The sequence below is a fragment of the Doryrhamphus excisus genome, chromosome 17 (genome assembly GCF_030265055.1).
Source record: "Doryrhamphus excisus isolate RoL2022-K1 chromosome 17, RoL_Dexc_1.0, whole genome shotgun sequence".
NCBI classification, from domain to species: Eukaryota; Metazoa; Chordata; class Actinopteri; order Syngnathiformes; family Syngnathidae; genus Doryrhamphus; species Doryrhamphus excisus.
This window is the reverse complement of record NC_080482.1, coordinates 11,179,261-11,197,019: the sequence shown is the minus strand read 5'-3', so window position 1 is coordinate 11,197,019 and position 17,759 is coordinate 11,179,261. Positions and strand designations below refer to the sequence as shown.

Below are 17,759 nucleotides of genomic sequence, written 5' to 3'. Positions count from 1 at the left end.
CAGTATCAGAGCTTTTCCTGCAGAAAGATAAGGGTGTATGTACATTCTATACAAAAGGAAAGAGGTTTTCCAGCTAAATGTAGGAGTCACAGAAGCTACAAATGTCAGCGGATGTTAAGACACTGAAATAAGCGTAATGACTAACACAAGTACTTTCACTTCCTGTATGTCCAAAAGAGCCTGGGAAAGCAGAAGACTTTATTTTTCTATGGTTTGAGTGTCACATGGTTTTGTGGTATTACATCGTTTTGTCAGTATGGATCAGTGAACAAAATGCCATAATAATAATATAATAATGCTTGGTAAGGGTTATACAATGGCTGCACGGCGGTCCAGTGTTTAGCGCGCAGACCTCACAGAGGTCACATATCTCTGTGTGGAGGTTGCATGTTCTCCCCGTGCATGCGTGGGTTTTCTCCGGGTACTCCGGTTTCCTCCCACATTCCAAAAACATGCTAGGTTAATTGGTGACTCCAAATTGTCCATAGGTATGAATGTGAGTGTGAATGGTTGTTTGTCTATATGTGCCCTGTGATTGGCTGGTGACCAGTCCAGGGTGTATAAGCGGTAGAAAATGAATGAATTTATACATTTGTCATATTGTTATTTCTCTTTCATGTCTATATTTAATACATTTTGTATTTGTATAAATGTTCTTAGAGTGCTGGTTGTAAAGGTAAGTTAAGCAAACAGCCAAAATGTCGCTGCAGCAAGGCCAAGGTTAAAAACTTGAATGTTCTACACAGGTGAAAGGTGGACGGTGACGTGTTCAAGTGAGGCAGTCGAGTCATTTCGGGCACGGGATTTTCTAAGGAAGCAGACAAGGAGAAGGTGTGTTACCATCATGGGGTCACAAGTCAAACTTTGATGTCCATGCACCTGCGCCCACGGCCAGTCGCCGTAGAGCTCCGTGCCTTTACATCTTGTCCCTCCTCATCATCACTGGAATCTCTGAGGACAACGTATCTCAGCAAGTCACGTCAACTTTTTCAACCTTTCTCACATTTGACACTCACATCTCTTCGTCGCTGTACTCCTGGAAGGTCAAAGGCCGTGCACACGCATCGCATACGTTGTCCAAACTGGAAAAACATGGCCGACAGTACACGCCTGCAGCACATAAAGAGGTTGGACACTTTGTCGTCATAGTAAAAATTCATCCTCGCTACTTCTACCTGGACATTCAGGTACATCGCAGATGAAAGAGGCAAACCCCGCCCCTCTGCCACAGGCCAGACACATGTCCGGCGACGCAGCCAGCAGGTTGGCCAGGTACGTTCCTCCTCGTGGTAATCTGGATGATTGACGCTTGTCATTTCCGTCAAACTTCCGAAGGCTTACAAGATCTCACCGTAGCAACAGTGCGCCTAGAGGACGGTTGAGGTGGCCGTCTCGCTGTTCTCCGTGTGCTCGTCTCCTGGCCCCCGCCCTCACGAGTGCTCTTCCCGCCGCCCTCCTCTCATCCAAGATCAGCTGCCGCAGAAAGGAGATGCGCTCCTGACAAACCAGGAAGTGAGTTAATTTATTCATCTATTTCAATCATTTATTACTACTAGTGGCGGCACGGTGAACGAGTGGTTAGCACACAGACCTCACGGCTAGGAGACCAGAGTTCAATTCCACCCTTGGCCATCTCTGTGTGGAGTTTGCATGTTCTCCCCGTGCATGCGTGGGTTTTCTCCGGGTACTCCGGTTTCCTCCCACATTCCAAAAACATGCTAGGTTAATTGGTGACTCCAAATTGTCCATAGGTATGAATGTGAGTGTGAATGGTTGTTTGTCTATATGTGCCCTGTGATTGGCTGGTGACCAGTCCAGGGTGTACCCCGCCTCTCGCCCGCAGGCAGCTGGGATAGGCTCCAGCAACCCCCCGCGACCCTCGTGAGGAAAAGCGGTAGAAAATAAATGAATGAATGTATTACTACTCGTAAAACTTGAGGACTGAATGAAACATGACTGACATACCAGCTCAGTCTCAGGATGGAAATAAGCGCATATGAGTCGCCGGGCACGCTGCACCGGCCCTCCAGCGAGCGCCATGAGCAAAGCCAGACCCAGCAGGAAGCCTGAAAAGAAAGTCAAGCAAATCAGATCCGGATCACAGCATCAAGCTGACCCTGCGGCTGCCCACCTAAGGCGAAAGAGGCGGCGTAGTCAGGCTCTGACGGCACGAGCAGACACTTGCTGCTGATCACAGTAAAGTTTCCTCCTTGCAGGACGTTAAACGATGCCACCACATCCCGCATGATGTCCGCCGTGTAACCCGACCCGTCCACCTGCACCCCCACCGTGACCGGAGCTGTGGTGAATGGGGACACGGTCGGTTACCGTGAGTCACAACAGTGCTCACCTTGCATCTCTCACCTTGGCCTACAACGTCGGTTTGGACATGGCGGTGCACCTGATCCAGAAGCCAGAAAACCAGAAAGTCCAGTGCCATCATAAGACCGGCCCACAGTATGTGCCTCAGCACCCACGCCACGCTTACGAGGACCGCTTGCCACTCTCTTCTTGTCAGTTGTGGCGTCACTGAAGAAAAGACGCTTCATGTTCAAGTGGTTTTGTCACTCACTTCCTGGCGCTGATGTTCATGGCGTACTGACGTGGCGTAATGTAGATGGTCAACTCCCTGCTTGTCAGTGGCAAAACAGAAGCCCCGCCCTCTGCAGTCACCTGACGGTCCTGCTCTATGAACTGAGCGCTGATGTAGATGTTGTCAAAGCTCATCTGGGTCAAGTACCTGCGTCTGTACTGCGCGGCCCTGCACACAGACACACATTCAAGACCTCGGTCACCACAAACATGTTACCGCCCCACCTGAGCAACGAGCAGGCGAGCAGGACCGGGCCTGCCCAGGAGAGCGGGCCGCTCAGCTTCTTGAAGACTCGCAGGTCTGAGGTCAGCTCTTCCAAGATGTTCTGACCGGTCTTTCCTAGTGAGCGGCTCACATTGACGTCTGCCTCAAAGATGGCTGTGACTGTCAAGTTGAAGTCAAACTGGCGCCTCATGCGCTGGAAGGCCGAGACGGTGGCTGCACACACTCAAGAGTCAGGGGCCGAGCTAAAAGGTGGAGGCGCTCTGAAGGACTTACGCTCCACCAGGCGGTCCTTCAGCTGAGTGGCGATGTACGCGGGGATGATGCAGAATAGCTTTCCAGCTGGAAAACATGATAGCGGAAGTTAAATTGCAGCGATCCGTGGAGGCGGGCGGAGGCAGGCAACACACCGCGGGCCAGCTCGCATAGCGGCTGGAAGCCACTGACGATGTCACACAGGAAGTTGAAGTCTCCCAGCTGGGCAGAGCAGTCCGCTTTGGCCTGTCTGAAGACGGTTAGGCACTTCCTGTACGGAGAACCTAGCTTGGCGTTGCAGACATCGCCGATGTCAACCAGGAAGTGGAGGACGTTCCTCAGAGTGCGAGCTGCAGAAGGAGGATTCAGGACTTACCTGAGGACAACAGGCACAAAGCTCCTCCCACACGGCCTCAACTCACCAACATGGCGGATGGCGTCGGTCAAAGACTGGATCAACTTCTCAACTCTTGTTACCGTGGCAACAGCATTGCGACTGAGCTCACGGATCTGATCCAACGCAGCTACAACGCACACACATACTTTATCAGCCAGTCCTAGCTTGAGTTGCAGGGAGTGGGCGGGTCTTACAGAGGAGGGGTGTCGCTGCTTTATGCATCCACTCCCTTGTTTGATTGGCAGCCAGCTCCCCACCACACACCAGGCTGGCAGCAGCTCGCTCTGTGTTCTCCATCACGTTGGCGAGCGGGCCGGACAGAAGCAGGGAGGCGCACAGGAAGAGCAGGAAGTTGCGGCCGTGAGCTGTAATGTAAAAAAACGCACTTTTGAGACACCGCCGTCCTCATCCCGTGTGGCTCGTTTTTGGCATTTTCGAGACAACTGACATGAGCACAGCGACGGCAACATGACCATGACGTTGACACGCATGTCCGCTGACAGGCCCATCCCAAAGGCCGCCACCATGGCGACGCCCACTGTGCTGTAGACGCAAACCCACAGCGACTGCTTCTGCAGGATGATCACCATGGTGCCGTACGCCGATGCCAGCAGCAATCCCAGCGTGAACGCCAGCAGGCTCTGCCCTGCTTCTTTCAAGTGACCTTTGACCTTCCAGCACCGGAAGCCAGTGCATCGTGTTGACTTTTGGAAGACAAACCTTAAGGGAGGTAGCAAGCTACAAATTAAAAACAACACCCCCTAGTGGTCATTGGTGCCAAGAGCTCTGACGTCATCAATAACAGTTATGTCAACTCACCTGCTGCACGTGACTTCCTTCATCCCCTTCATGGACAAGTGATGGCGATGGAATGATTCAGGAATGGAACATCAACAACACAAGCTTTAAACGTGCAAACATCACAAGCCTTTGACGCGCACTAGTTTAAGAAAGACGCGTCTATGCACGCGCGCTCGTGTGACAGAGCTAAACACAAACACTCTTCCGGACCTGACGTGACAAAAAAAAAAAAATCAAGTGGACCACCATGAAGCCTCGCAGCAGTAAGTAAACGTCACATCACCTGTTGTCGTGAAAGCCTCCGCAGCCATGCGTGTCATCACGTGTGTTCCAGCTGTGGAATACGTCATCAGGAGGTTTCTCCCGCCCGCCTGCCATCGCTTCCTCCTCGGCCGCTCCGAGGATGCTGGACCCGCCCAAGTCATCCTCAGAGGTGTGTTTGGCGCTCTGAGTGGCTCAGGTACAAACGTCTCCAAAGTCACCTGATAATGTTGAGATTAGAATCTGTTGAGTCATGTCACGTGTTCTTCAGTCATATTCACGGGCGTGGCACACAGCCTCCCGCTGTCCTTTCCCCTCAAAGTGACCTTGGGATGCATCTTTGTTGGTAAGGATACAGGAAGTGTTTTTTTTTAATACAAACCTAGACCAATCCTCCAATCAATGTCCTTGTGGGGGTGTACAGTGTTGTGTCTTGTGGGCGGGGCTGTGTCGTCCACCTTCAGGTGCTCAGTCCTCCTGATGTTTCCCAGCATGCTCGGCTCCCGCGGGCGCGCCTACCTCATGCTTGTCATCCTTTCAGTGCTCTACTCTGGTAAACCCGCCCTCCTGTCAGTCATAAAACTGGCTGGCTCAATCAATGAAGGATGAATGGATGAAGAAATGACTGAATTAATCAATACTGGATTAATAAATGGCTGACCAAATCAGTTAATGGACGAATGAGTAAATGATGGATGCATGGCGAATGACTCAATAAATGAATGAATGAATAATGACTAAATCAATGACTTAATGGATGAACGAATGACTGACAGGTCCAGTGTCCAACATCCAGCAGAACGTTCAAGCGGCTGCAGAGACTCTGACCTGCAACTTGGACCTTCAGCTTCACAACAGCAAGCTACTATGGCGAGACTCCGTAAAACCTTTTCTCACGATGGCCCAGGAAGTTACAGTGAGGCTGACCGGAAAGTCACATGACCACCCCTGTTCACATGAGCGCTTACTTAATGTTCCTTTCAGAAGGACGAGGCAGAATTCCAGTCCGAGGCTCGCAACGCTACAGCGGAATTTCAGCTCATCCAGGACAAAGTTGCACAACAGTACGGATACAATTCGTTCCAGAGCAAAAACAACAGCGATCACACGCAGGAACAGTTTGCCATGAAGACCATGATGCAGTGTGACAGTGAGTCCTTCTTTCTCATGTCCTCATCACTATCATCCTCATTCTGTGGCGTGTCCAGGTATTGTCAACCAGGGCATCCAACGCTGTGCCGACTGGTTTAGCCTCAAGTGGCAGGAGTGTGTGAATGCCATCCCTGTGCCCGTCATCCACCACATCCTGTGCGTGCCCATGAAGTTCCACTTCCTGTGTGACGTCATGAGAGGTGAATGGTCACGGCGACATTTGATCAGGACACAGACACACATTTGGTACTTTTGTTGTCTTCTCAGTGATGACACCGTGGTGCAGGCAGAACATTCCCGTGGAGGGAAACTTTGGACCACTCTTTGACCGTCTCAGCCAATCTGTGGACCTTCTGGCCAGAGAGTTCAGCACCAGACTCATACTGGAGGTCTCTGCTACCACCTCTTGTCTTTCATCACCTCTTCTCTTCACCTCTCACTGCATCACCTCTGTCCTTTGGCAGGAACCCCAACATGATGTGTTGGAGGGACAGATCCTGGACCATGAGTTCACACACTCCGTCCAAAGCTCTTTCCAAAGACTGACGGCTTGGATGGGAACACTGCTGGACGTCCTTAATCTGCTCATGTCCTTCACCTTCATCTCCGTCTTCACACAGTAACGTCTACTCACACGTTCTTCCATCTTCACCTTTGGCCTCTTTATTATCTTCACTTTCACCCCAACCTCCATCCTCATCTTGATTGTCATCTTCACTTTCATGCTCATCCTTATCATCTTCCTCATCCCCATTCTCATCTTCATCTTCACCCCCATGCTCATGTTCGTCTTCGTTCTCGTCTTCATTCTAATATTCATCCTCATCCCATTCTCATCGCTATCCTCATCAGCTTCATCATCATCTTCACCCTCATACTCATGTTCATCCCGTTCTCATCTTCATTCTAATATTCATCCTCATCCTTATCATCCTCATCCCATTCTCATTGTTATCCTTATCAGCTTCATCATCATTTTCACCTTCATCATCATCCCATCTTCATCCAGCTCCATTCCCTCTTTTTCATCATCTTCATGCCCATTCTCATCTTCGCCCTCAACCGTATTCTCATCATCATGATTTTCACCTTTATCTTCATCACACTCTTCACACTCAACATCTTCCTTATCCTTATTCTCATCCTTATCTTTGTCACTTTTATCATTGTTCTCATTATCCTCATTCGTATTTTCATCATCACCTCATCTTCCTCATCCTTATCTTCATCCTCTCATTCTCATCATCCTTATGCCTCATTCTCACCTTCACCTTCATCTTATTCCTCATCCTTATTTTCATCCTTATATTCATCCCCATTCTCATCTTCATCCACATCCTTATCATCCTCAAATTGATCCTTATCCTCATCTTGATTGTCATCTTCGCTTTGCTCTTCATCTTTATCATCTTCCTCATCCCATTCTCATCTCCATCCTCATCAGGTCTTCATCATCGTTTTCACCTGTATCCTCATCCTCACCTTTATCCTCATTTGTATTTTCATCATCACCTGATTCATCACCCATTCTCATCTTCACCTTCAGCACAACCTTCTTCCTCATCCTTATAATCCTCATTCTTATCTTCATCCACATCCTTATTCATTCATTTTCTATACCGCTTATCCTCTGGTCGCTATGGTATGTTGTAGCCTATCCTAGCTGACTTCAGACGAGAGGAGTCTACAATTTGGAGTCGCCAATTAACCTAGCATGTTTTTGGAATGTGGGAGGAAACCGGAGTACCCGGAGAAAAGCCACGCATGCACGGGGAGAACATGCAAACTCCACACAGAGATGGCCGAGCGGAGATTCGAACCCAGGTCTTCCTGACTGTGTGGCCAATATGCTAACCTCTCTTCACCGTGCGGCTCCCTCCTCATCTTCATCCTTATTCTTATCATCATCCTCAACTTTAGTCTCATCATCTTCACTGTCAACTTCACCTTCATCCTAATTCTCATCTCCACCCTCATCTTCACTTTCATCCTTAACTTGATCTTCATCTTCAAATTCACTTTCATCCTCATCTTCATGGTTTTCTTCCTCATAGTCATTCTCATCCTCATGGTCACGTTGATGTCCACACGTACGTTCAGGTCGCTGGGGTACACACGTGAGTTCCGAGGGAACATCTACTTTGACAACATGTACATCACAACATACTTTAGAATCATCGACAGTCGCAGGAAAACATTGGTGAGATCTTCATCATCATCATCATCACCATCACAAGCACTCCAGTCTAACTATGTGTGTGTGTGTGCGTGTGTGTGTGTGTACAGGGTAAACCTTGTTTGTTGCCTCTCAGTGCGCACGACAGACAAAAGTTTGTTGACCCCTGGAGTCCCAGAATTCACCCTGAAGAAATCCAACAAGTGGTGTGTTCACCTCACACACACATACACACACACACACATGCAAGGAGATGTAAACATGTGTGTGTGTCAGTTGTCAGGTGTGCTGCAGGTGCTGGCTGTGCTGGTAGTGTGCGTGGTTTTGCTGAGCATGGACTGGTCGGTGGTTCATGTTCTGGACATCGTCAGCAGACACACACAGACCCAATTCAACATCAGCAGTAAACACACACACACACACACACACAGACACAATGAGTCCTGTGAGGCATTGTGGGTAACAGAGTCGCCTGTCCAGGCAGCCACCAGGTGCACATAAAAGTGGACGGGGACTCCATGATGGCCCGCCTCCTGAGGACGACGGTGGAGGCATTCAACAGCTCGTCCGACGTCCACATCATCACGGACAACCGTCGTAGGTCAAAGGTCACACACACATTGATCATAGCATGTGTTTTCAAATGAAAATACCCCTCCCTCTTTGCCCCTCAGAGTGTGTGACTCCGCCCTCCTCCCTCCCTGTCAGCGCATATGTCAGCTGTGCTTGTTGCGTCTTGCTGGCGGCGCTCTTCAGCTGCCTGCAGGTTTACACCAGTCGTCTCCGCAGGGTCATCGCCGCCTTCTACCACCCCAAGGTACGCCAGGCCACGCTCAACTCGCCTCAGTGATGTCACTTCCTGTGTATGTATTCCTGTGTTCTCAATTCCTCTATGTTGTTATTGTGTTCTTGCGTTAATGCATACCTACTGTTGTTATTGTTGGTTCATTGACATTGGCTTGTTGTTATTGTGGAGTGGTTATAGTTGTGTGGGCATGTTGTTATTGTTATTATCATGTTGTGTTGCAGAGGGAGAAAACACGGGTCTTATTTTTGTACAACGTCACCCTGCTCAAACAAACAGCTTCATGCACACAAACAGCGCCCAGCAGGACAAAGGTACTACTGTCCTCCATGTGGACCCCGGTTCTGGCTCTGACTGTGTCTGTCTACAGGTGTTGGGCTGTTTCCCCACGTGCACTCGTGTGTGTCCTGGGCGACAGGAAGCGTCAGGCTGTGAGGAAGTCACAGTCGTTCCGTCTTCTGGGGAGAGGCAGCAGAGGGCGCTGTTTCCACAGCTTTGTCATTCACAAGCTTAACAATAAAACACGTCACGTGGTCATCACTAAATTCATTGGAATATTTGTTGACTTCAATGACGTCATGCTACAACAAGAACCGTTTAGTTTAGTTAGCATGTTTTTGGAATGTGGGAGGAAACTGGAATACCCGGAGAAAACCCACGCATGCACGGGGAGAACATGCAAACTCCACACAGAGAAGGCCGAGCGGAGATTCTAACCCAGGTCTTCCTGACTGTGTGGCCAACATGCTAACCACTCCGCACCGTGCGGCCCCTTCCTCATCTTCATCCTAATTCTTATCATCATCCTCAACTTTATCCTCATCATCTTCACTGTCAACTTCACCCTAATTCTCATCTCCATCCTCATCTTCACTTTCACCCTTACCTCGATCTTCATCTTCAAATTCATTTTCATCCTCATCTTCATCGTTTTCTACAACCGTTTAGTTTATTTGCTTTTATTTTGAAAACAAACGCTTTGACTTCCTGTAACGCCGAGTGGCTTGACGCGGACTATGACGTCATATGTAGTTCATAAACATTTGCCGCTCCTGTTGGGAGAACTAGTCCTCTTTGGGCCGCAAAGTGAGCGGCGACGGTGCAAACAAGTGGACCCAAAGAGTTGACGCTATGCTGGACGAGCCTTTTAACTGACATCAGAATGAACGACTGCTAGCGATGACCCGCCGGTTCTCTTCGGACTCGATCAAGTAACGGGCCGCGCCAACATGATAGTACTTTGGGCGCTGCTGCTGCTCAGCGCGCGTGCTGCCTTCACAGTCGCCAGATCCTTGAACGCAGCACGACACCACCCCGTGGACCGGACGGCGTCAGGTAAACTAGTGGGTCAAATTGACTCGCGCAGATGGCGACGCAGCGGGGGGCGGGGCTCAATATAGATTACCTGAAGTCCAGATTACCTGAAGATCTGAAGGCTAGAAATGTGTGTGTGTGTGTGTGTGTACACACTCAGGTGTGGGCTGGTGGCGCCTCCCTCTGCTGGAGAAGACGCATCCCTTTGTGCTGGTGGGGAGGCAAAGGTGGAGCCTAGTGGAAGCTCTACAGGTGAGACATGTCCACTTAGTTGAAATCATTACCTGCATCATGACATGATGTGTTCAAGTCCCTGACTAGATATCGTTATTGTTAGCCACACCCACATCCTGATCGAGTTTAACAAGCTCATGTTTTCAGGACGGTCACCCAGAGCGACTACTTTGTGGCCTGAAGATCCAAGGCCAGGTCCTCCTACTGGATCTGGAGAAGAACCGGTGAGTGAACGCTGACCCAACAACATCATTTCTCGTCTTTTTGTTGACCGTCCTCGTCTTTAGCGACCTCCTGCCCAAAGCGCCAAACGTGTTCTTCTACCTGCCAAACGGCACAGGAGTGTCCATCAAAGATGACCCCGTGGTGAGTCCTGATTGCACCCCCACCCGTCTCACTGCGGCGTCCATCTGAAACTCATCTCATGTGTTTGTGCCTACAGACGCATTGTTATTACCATGGCAATGTCCGGGGGTTCCCTCGCTCACGAGTGGCGCTGAGCACCTGCTCAGGTCTGCGGTGAGTCGCCATCTCATGGGGCACGTTAGCTTAGCTTCCAAACACTTGAAGAAGTTCAATGACATGGTTAGCGTTTGCTACATCCAGTTTGCTATCTGTATTCTGGTTAGCATGGAGTTAGTCTGTTTATCTAGTTAAGGTGTGGACACGTTGTCAGTAGTTTCAAACGTTTCAACCCAGAAGGAAAAGAGCAAATCTTTTAATCAGTTTAGTCCTCTCAGCAGAAAACGTGAGTTCCTCTCCTCTGGATTAATAAAAGTGCTGACCTCTGACCCTGAAGGATTAGTGGATTTGCTCACTGGCACACTTCAACCCTTTGGTCCACCTTTTGGACTCAATGCGAGACATTTGTTGATTGTTGTTGAGCGTGTGCATGTGCGCACATGTTGTGTACGCATCATGTTCTGCAAATATGTCAACAGAAATTACATCCACTCGTGAATATTTAGCGAACATCCAAGCTACATTGCAGGTCTCGTTATTGTTTGACATCTTCAACTCAGTCAGCGCTACACAAATAGCGAGGTGAGCCCCGCTTGGGGGGCGGCGCATGAGAGGCAGGGAGGACCTTCTATATCAGTGCAGACCTGCCAACATGTATGACTTTGTTGTACTCAGTATGCAATTTTACCCTTGAATACGCTTGGATGTGTCATTGCTCTCTGTCATTGTTGCAGTTCACAGGTTACAGTTAATAAATAGATATTATCAGTTTCTCAATAGTATTTCAAATCAGAGGGGCACAAAACATTTCTCTCCCCCAGTGGGGGCATGAGAGAAAGTAATTGAGAACCACAATGAATGAATGAATGAATGAATGACCTAAGATATCACTAAGTCAATGTACTGAGCATTTAAGTTGCTGTAACAATGTAACTGAGTCAATGGACTGATGTAGCTAAGTAGTATGGACGGAACAAAGTAACTAAGTGGATGCAGTGTTACAAGTGAGTCAATGTAGAGAGTAGCTAAGTTGATGTCCCTATGTCAATGTGGCAATGTAAATAAAGTCAGTGTAAATTAAGTCAGTGTCGTGAGTAATTAAACAGATGTACTACTGTCACTACAGTAATTACTGTGTTGTACTGTGTAACTACAGTAAGTCAATTTGGTTAAGTAATTAAGTGTAGGGAGCCACTAAGATGATGTCGTGAATAACTCCATCCATGGAGTCAATGTAGTGAGTAACTATGTCAATGTAGTGGACAACTGAGTTGATGTACTGAGCAATGTGTGTGGACTGAGGATTGCAGCAGTGTAGTGAGCAACTAAGTCCATGTAATAATTAAGTCAATGATGAAGTGTGTAACTTAAGTTGATAAGTAACTAAGCCAATATAGTGTCTAATGTGTGAATATTTAAGTCAGTTTAGTGAGTGGCTCATTATTGTAGTAAGCAACTAAGTAAATGTAGTGAGTAATTAAATTGACCGTGTATTGCGAAACTAAATCCATGCAGTGAGTAACTAAGATAATGTAGTGAGCAACTAAGTCGATGATGTAGTGTGCAGTTGTGAGTCAGTTGTGTGGGTACTTCAGCCGATGTAAGTGCAGTAATGAACTTGTCGTAGTGTGTAACTACATTCAGTCAAGTCAGTTATGTAACTAAGTTTATGTTGTGAGAGAGACTGTGTCCGTGTAGTGAATAAATGCATCCATGTAGTAACTATGTCAATGTAGAAGTGTGTCAATGTAGTGATGCAGCGAAGTCAGAGTAGTGAGTTATCTCATCAATGTAGCGATGGGATAAGATAAGATAACAAAGTAAATGCAGTAAGTTGATTGTGTATTGTGTAAGTAATTCCATATAGTGAGAGACTATGTCCATGTAGTGAATAAATGCATCCATGTAGTAACTATGTCAATGTAGAACTGTGTCAATGTAGTGATGCAACTTAAGTCAAAGTAGTGAGTTATCTCATCAATGTAGCGATGAGATAAGATAAGTATAAGTATAAGTAAGTAAATGCAGTAAGTTGATGTTGTGTATTGTGTAAGTAATTCCATATAGTGAGTAACTAAGTTAATGTAGTGAGTATTTAAGTCAGTGATGGAGTGGGTAACTAAGTCGATGTAGTGGTGTGACGTTAAAGGCACTGACATCTTGGTTGTTCCTCCCACAGCGGCATCATCGCTATCAACGCTACTCTGAGCTTTGAGCTGCAGCCGCAGGAGCTCCGCCCCTACCAGCAGGGCATGGCGAGGGAGAAGGGTGAAAAAGAAGGGGACCACCTGCTATACTCTACTGGTCATGTAGAGGGGGGGGTAGCCGGTGGCTGCGGGGTCTCAGTGGGCCCTGCAGCCCCCCCATCACAGCACAGAAGTGTGGGACGAGTGCGTGGCTTGATGACTTAACACTTTGACATGGCAAATACACTCATAACCACAGTGTGTGTGTTTTGTGTGTGTGTGTGTGTGTGTGTGTGTGTGCGCACAGAGCAAGAGGGACATCCTGTCTGAGACCAAGTACATAGAACTAGTGCTAGTGGCGGACCACCAAGAGGTCAGTGCTCCTCCTGGTGACACTAGCAGGGCCACATGTCACCATGGCGGTCAATGTTGTCTTTGTCGTCCTTGCAGTTCGTCAACTACCAGAAGAACAACAAGACCATCTTCTATCGCATGCTGGATGTGGCCAACCAGGTGGACTGGGTGAGCCCTTTGATCCCCAACATCACCATAGCAACGCTGCTGCTGTAGTGACTCCTGCCTAGCCCCCCTCCTCCTCTCTTGCAGTTTTATCGTCCTCTGAACGTGCGCGTGGCGTTGACAGGCATGGAAGTCTGGAGCGACCGCAACAAGATCCCAGTGGAGAAGAACGCCATTGACACACTCAACAACTTCCTGGAGTGGCGGGCCAGAGAACTGCTACCCCGCCTTCGCCATGACAATGCCCAACTCATCATGTACGCCCACCGTTTTCACTGCCAGGCTGATGCATTTTTCTGACTCTCCTCATGGCTTTGTGTCGGCAGGGGCAGCGCCTTGGACGGTACCACAGTGGGCATGGCGTCGCAGTCGTCCATGTGCTCCAGAGACAGATCAGGAGGAGTTAACGTGGTGAGTCAGGCGAGCTGATGACAGGTCATCGACATCTTGTCGCCATAGAAACACTGAGCTTGTCAACTGTGGCAGGATCACCTGGTGAGCGTTCTGGGCGTGGCCTCCACAGTGGCTCATGAGCTCGGGCACAACTTGGGCATGAGTCATGACACGATTGAACGGCACTGCTCCTGCCTCAATGATGCCCGGCTGGGGGGCTGCATCATGGAGCCCTCAACCGGGTCAGAGCCAAAACATGAACATGCATGTAGAAAGTGTTTGTTGCTTTCATTTGTAATGAACTTTGACCCCCACGCCCGCAGGTTCATGCCTGGGCAGCAGTTCAGCAGCTGCAGTGCGGCTGATTTGTCTGTCAGCCTGCTGCATGGGGGCGGGATGTGCTTGTTCAATGTGCCCCAGCCTGACCACCTTGTGGGCGGACCCCGCTGTGGAAACCTGTATGTGGAGCGAGGGGAGGACTGCGACTGCGGCCTGCTGGAGGTACTCACCTGAGGCGCTGAGGCGCTGACGACGGAGCTTGTGTGTAACAGTGGCTGTGTTCTGATTGGTCAGGAGTGCCAGGACCCCTGCTGTAATGCCTCCACCTGTCGCCTGATTCCTGGAGCTCAGTGCTCATCTGACGGCGGCTGCTGCCATGACTGCAAGGTTGGCGTCGGACCACGTGCGGGCGTTTGTAGCGCTCTACCTCTGATCTTTGGCCTTCTTGTATCACCAGCTGCGGGCAGCAGGTTCTGTGTGTCGGGAGCCAATCGGAGAGTGCGACTTGCCTGAGTTCTGCACCGGTTCCTCCCCCTACTGCCCTGCCAATGTCTTCCTGCAAAATGGCGAGCCCTGCGAGGACGGTGCCTCCTACTGTTACGGCGGCGTGTGTGCTAGCATGCGTGTGCAGTGCCAGACACTGTGGGGACCCAGTAAGTGATGCTAAGCTAACTGGCTTAAGAGGAGTTATATGTAACTACGGGAACTTTAAAAGCTCTCTCGCCTGGTCAGATGCGAGCAGTGCGCCCGCCGTCTGTTTCTCGTCAGTCAACAAACAAGGAAACAAGTTTGGAAACTGCGGTCAGCTGAGCAACGGTTCCTACGCTCCCTGTGGGCCCGCGTGAGTCCAACAGTGTTGTACCTTGTAGTCTGGAGCGCTTGCTGATGTCATTTCATGCCATGTGTTGCAGTGATGTGCGCTGCGGCAGGATCCAGTGTCAGAGCGATAGGGAGCGCCCCCTGCTGGGCACCAATGCGGAGATCCTCACCACCACCGTGCGCTTCAACCACAGTGACCTGGTGTGTCGTGGCACCTTCTTCCATCTGGGAGACGATGTGTCCGACCCCGCTTCTGTGGCGGAGGGCACTGCCTGCGGCTACGGGAAGGTAAGATTGAACCCTATCACTCAGTCCCCGGTATGCCGCCCAGAAATGCAAACAAAAACTTGCGCTTCTGTCGGCAGGCGTGTCTCAACCACAAGTGTCAGGACGCGTCTATCTTCGGCGTGGAAGAGTGCCGCAGGAAGTGCAACGGTCATGGCGTGAGTCGATGCTACGTGTTGCGTGAATGTCGCTGTGGCGACCTCCTGTTCAGCTTCTTGTGTGTTTCAGGTGTGCAACAGCAACAACAACTGTCACTGCCAGGAGGGCCGGGCTCCACCCGACTGCATATATGCCGGGCACGGTGGCAGCGTGGACAGCGGTCCCACTCGCGCCACCTCAGGTACAAGCACACACGTGCACATACATGCACTTGCTACTGCAGTTTGAATTCATCTGGCTGTGTTTGTGTGTGTGTGTGTGTGTAGAGTCGGATCCAGTCCGAGTTGCCCTGCTGGTGATCTTCCTCTTCATCCTGCCGATGGTCGTCTTGTTCCTCGCTCTCCGCTACTCTTGTGTCCGTAGACTTTTGTCCTGTTTGGGAGCCAATAAGCATGTTTCCAAATCACGACAACACAGCCGGTAAATTGCTGTGTGTGTGTGTGTGTATGCGTGTTTGTGTTCGTGTCTCGTCACTTATTTGACTTCCTGTCCAGGACGCCGGCGACAGAGCGAGAGGATGACACAAACGGTGAACAAGTGCGCCCACTGAGATACCATGTTAAAGCATCGAAAGACAGCCCAGAGGCTCCGCCCCTCAAACAGGTACAAAGCCTGACCTTGGCTTTGCTGGTCGGGATGGAAATTTCAAGCTTTTATTGTGAGGAGTAAGTGCAGACTCTTGCTCTATACTTCCTGCTTCCTCTTTTCTGTCCTATCAGGTTTTTGACAGACCTGCTCCTCCCACTAAGCCACTCCCCCCTCCCCCCACACTAAATCCCTCGCCCCTGCAGGTAACACCACTTCCTGTTTGTGTTCTGCAAGGTTTTATTGTTGTGGAAAGCCTTTTATCGTTTTTGAGAATGTTCTAGAGTATGGACATACTTGCCAACCAAATAAATCTTAGAAGGAAGGTTGGCAAGTATGTGGTAGAATGTTCTTGAACGAGCATCCACTCGTTAATTCTTGACTTTTGTTTGCGTGACTTCAGTTGACCAAACACCGTCCGGCGCCGCCGGCCAAGCCCCTGCCCCCCACCCCTCCCATCAGAGGCATTCAGGTACCTTGGCTAGGGAGCAGTGCTGCTAGCAAAGGAATCACTTCCTGGTTTGGTTAAACATCGGTCATGACATACAAAAATTGACTTGAAATGTCATTTTAATGGTGACTCGAGGAATCAGGAGCTTCCATGCTAATTTTCTAAATCTCCTCTTAATGTTCCGCACTATGTGAGAAATATACTCAGAAATACTCTGGAAAATGAAACATCTCCTTCCTACTTCCTGTTTGTCTGCACTTTACATTATGTTGTTCATATTTGGTGTCTATTCTATCTATTTATTCTCCACATTATTATTATTATTTATTATTACTTATCTTCTTTTGTGTCTGTTATTATATGGGAGCCAGGCAACGACATTTCGTTGGCAATTTCACTACTGTGTTTTTGTGCAATGACAATAAAGGGAGTCTATCTATCTATCTATCTATCTATCAGTGCATACTCATTTGCTAACATGTCATCTCTTCTGGCTCTTTTTGATGGATCATATTTCACATAATTGGCTAATAACTGTGAAATTGGTTTATCATGACCTTTTTTACACCACACACACGTCAGCATAAGCATACTCCATAGCTTGTCTATTGCATATGCATGTTAGCATTAGCATCTGTTACAGTTTCTCTACAGTACATGCCTGCTAGCATTAGCATGTTTTATTTTCACCTCTTCTACTTAGCATGTTCCCTGACTTTCTTCTCACATTCTCGTCTTCTTTGCTAACATCCAGCTGCTAGCGAGCCGACCGGCTCCACCCAATAAGCCGCTGCCCCCTGACCCTGTCTCACCTGGACAGGTAAACGCTTGGCAGCATTTGGCTAACGTGTAGGAAGTGTGTGTGACTGATGTTGCAGGGGTTTCTGTTGTGCTGACTTTCCCGTTATTGTCTTGTCAGGTTCCAGTTGCGCCCAAACCAGCTCTACCCAAAAAGCCTTTGGTTCTCCCACCGCTGTCCCACCTCGCCCCACCTGGCACCAAAGCTAAACCAGCTCAACACTCTGCAGCATTTGTAAACAGGTTGGACCAATCAGAGGAAAGACAAGATGGCTCCGCATGTTAGCGTGTGGCCGCCATGTTTAACATGTTAACACAGCGTTAGCTAGGACAGCTGCAGGAAGTAGTAAGTCTTGCTTTTGCTCTCCTTCTAGACGATGTCCTCTTCCTACAAAACAACCCACAATCCCTCCCAGACTCCGCACGCCACCGCCGCCCCCGCTCCCTGCTGCTAGCAGGGGTGTAGTGCCTTGCTCCGATCCGCACGGAATCTTCTGAATGTTCCTTGGAGAACAACGCAGGATGTTTTTTTGTTTTTACTCAAACGAACAATCACTCCTGATTGGTTTGGGGACACGCCCACTTCCTGTCTAAAGGAAGGAAGGATGAATTA

The 17,759-nt window shown here is 49.1% G+C and overlaps 3 protein-coding genes across 7 annotated transcripts; 2 read left to right on the top strand and 1 right to left on the bottom strand.

Moving 5' to 3' along the window:
• Positions 1-226: 226 nt before the first annotated feature.
• On the bottom strand, positions 227-4,594 carry dcst2 (DC-STAMP domain containing 2). Of its 2 annotated transcripts, XM_058053312.1 has the most exons (16): positions 4,287-4,495; positions 3,916-4,187; positions 3,662-3,832; positions 3,493-3,594; positions 3,226-3,420; positions 3,092-3,157; positions 2,818-3,031; positions 2,604-2,761; positions 2,365-2,529; positions 2,132-2,299; positions 1,966-2,066; positions 1,352-1,497; positions 1,176-1,294; positions 1,017-1,110; positions 880-951; positions 227-808 (listed from the first exon to the last, which is right to left on the bottom strand). In XM_058053312.1, exons 1-16 carry the CDS (start codon positions 4,316-4,318, stop codon positions 739-741), a joined length of 2,145 nt encoding a protein of 714 aa, XP_057909295.1. In that variant the 5' UTR covers positions 4,319-4,495; the 3' UTR covers positions 227-738. The 2 variants fall into 2 exon arrangements, with proteins under 2 accessions (XP_057909295.1, XP_057909296.1); XM_058053313.1 differs by lacking the exons at positions 3,916-4,187; positions 4,287-4,495 and adding an exon at positions 4,552-4,594.
• On the top strand, positions 4,278-9,192 carry dcst1 (DC-STAMP domain containing 1). The gene is made up of 16 exons (XM_058053314.1): positions 4,278-4,531; positions 4,603-4,728; positions 4,801-4,875; positions 4,954-5,082; positions 5,306-5,445; positions 5,514-5,679; positions 5,738-5,881; positions 5,949-6,070; positions 6,146-6,300; positions 7,782-7,881; positions 7,968-8,063; positions 8,134-8,260; positions 8,338-8,454; positions 8,532-8,674; positions 8,887-8,976; positions 9,033-9,192. The coding sequence occupies exons 1-16, from the start codon at positions 4,516-4,518 to the stop codon at positions 9,174-9,176; spliced, it is 1,890 nt and encodes a 629-aa protein (XP_057909297.1). The 5' UTR covers positions 4,278-4,515; the 3' UTR covers positions 9,177-9,192.
• Positions 9,193-9,698: 506 nt separating this feature from the next.
• Positions 9,699-17,667, top strand: adam15 (ADAM metallopeptidase domain 15). Of its 4 annotated transcripts, XM_058053900.1 has the most exons (25): positions 9,699-9,997; positions 10,137-10,228; positions 10,358-10,434; positions 10,498-10,576; positions 10,653-10,729; positions 12,852-13,062; positions 13,166-13,231; positions 13,309-13,380; positions 13,465-13,634; positions 13,704-13,788; positions 13,864-14,012; positions 14,094-14,271; positions 14,344-14,436; positions 14,507-14,702; positions 14,782-14,890; positions 14,961-15,156; positions 15,234-15,311; positions 15,382-15,493; positions 15,579-15,732; positions 15,807-15,915; positions 16,032-16,103; positions 16,301-16,369; positions 17,103-17,168; positions 17,268-17,389; positions 17,521-17,667. In XM_058053900.1, exons 1-25 carry the CDS (start codon positions 9,892-9,894, stop codon positions 17,642-17,644), a joined length of 2,862 nt encoding a protein of 953 aa, XP_057909883.1. In that variant the 5' UTR covers positions 9,699-9,891; the 3' UTR covers positions 17,645-17,667. The 4 variants fall into 4 exon arrangements, with proteins under 4 accessions (XP_057909883.1, XP_057909884.1, XP_057909885.1 ...); XM_058053901.1 differs by lacking the exon at positions 16,301-16,369; XM_058053902.1 differs by lacking the exons at positions 16,032-16,103; positions 16,301-16,369.
• Positions 17,668-17,759: the final 92 nt, after the last annotated feature.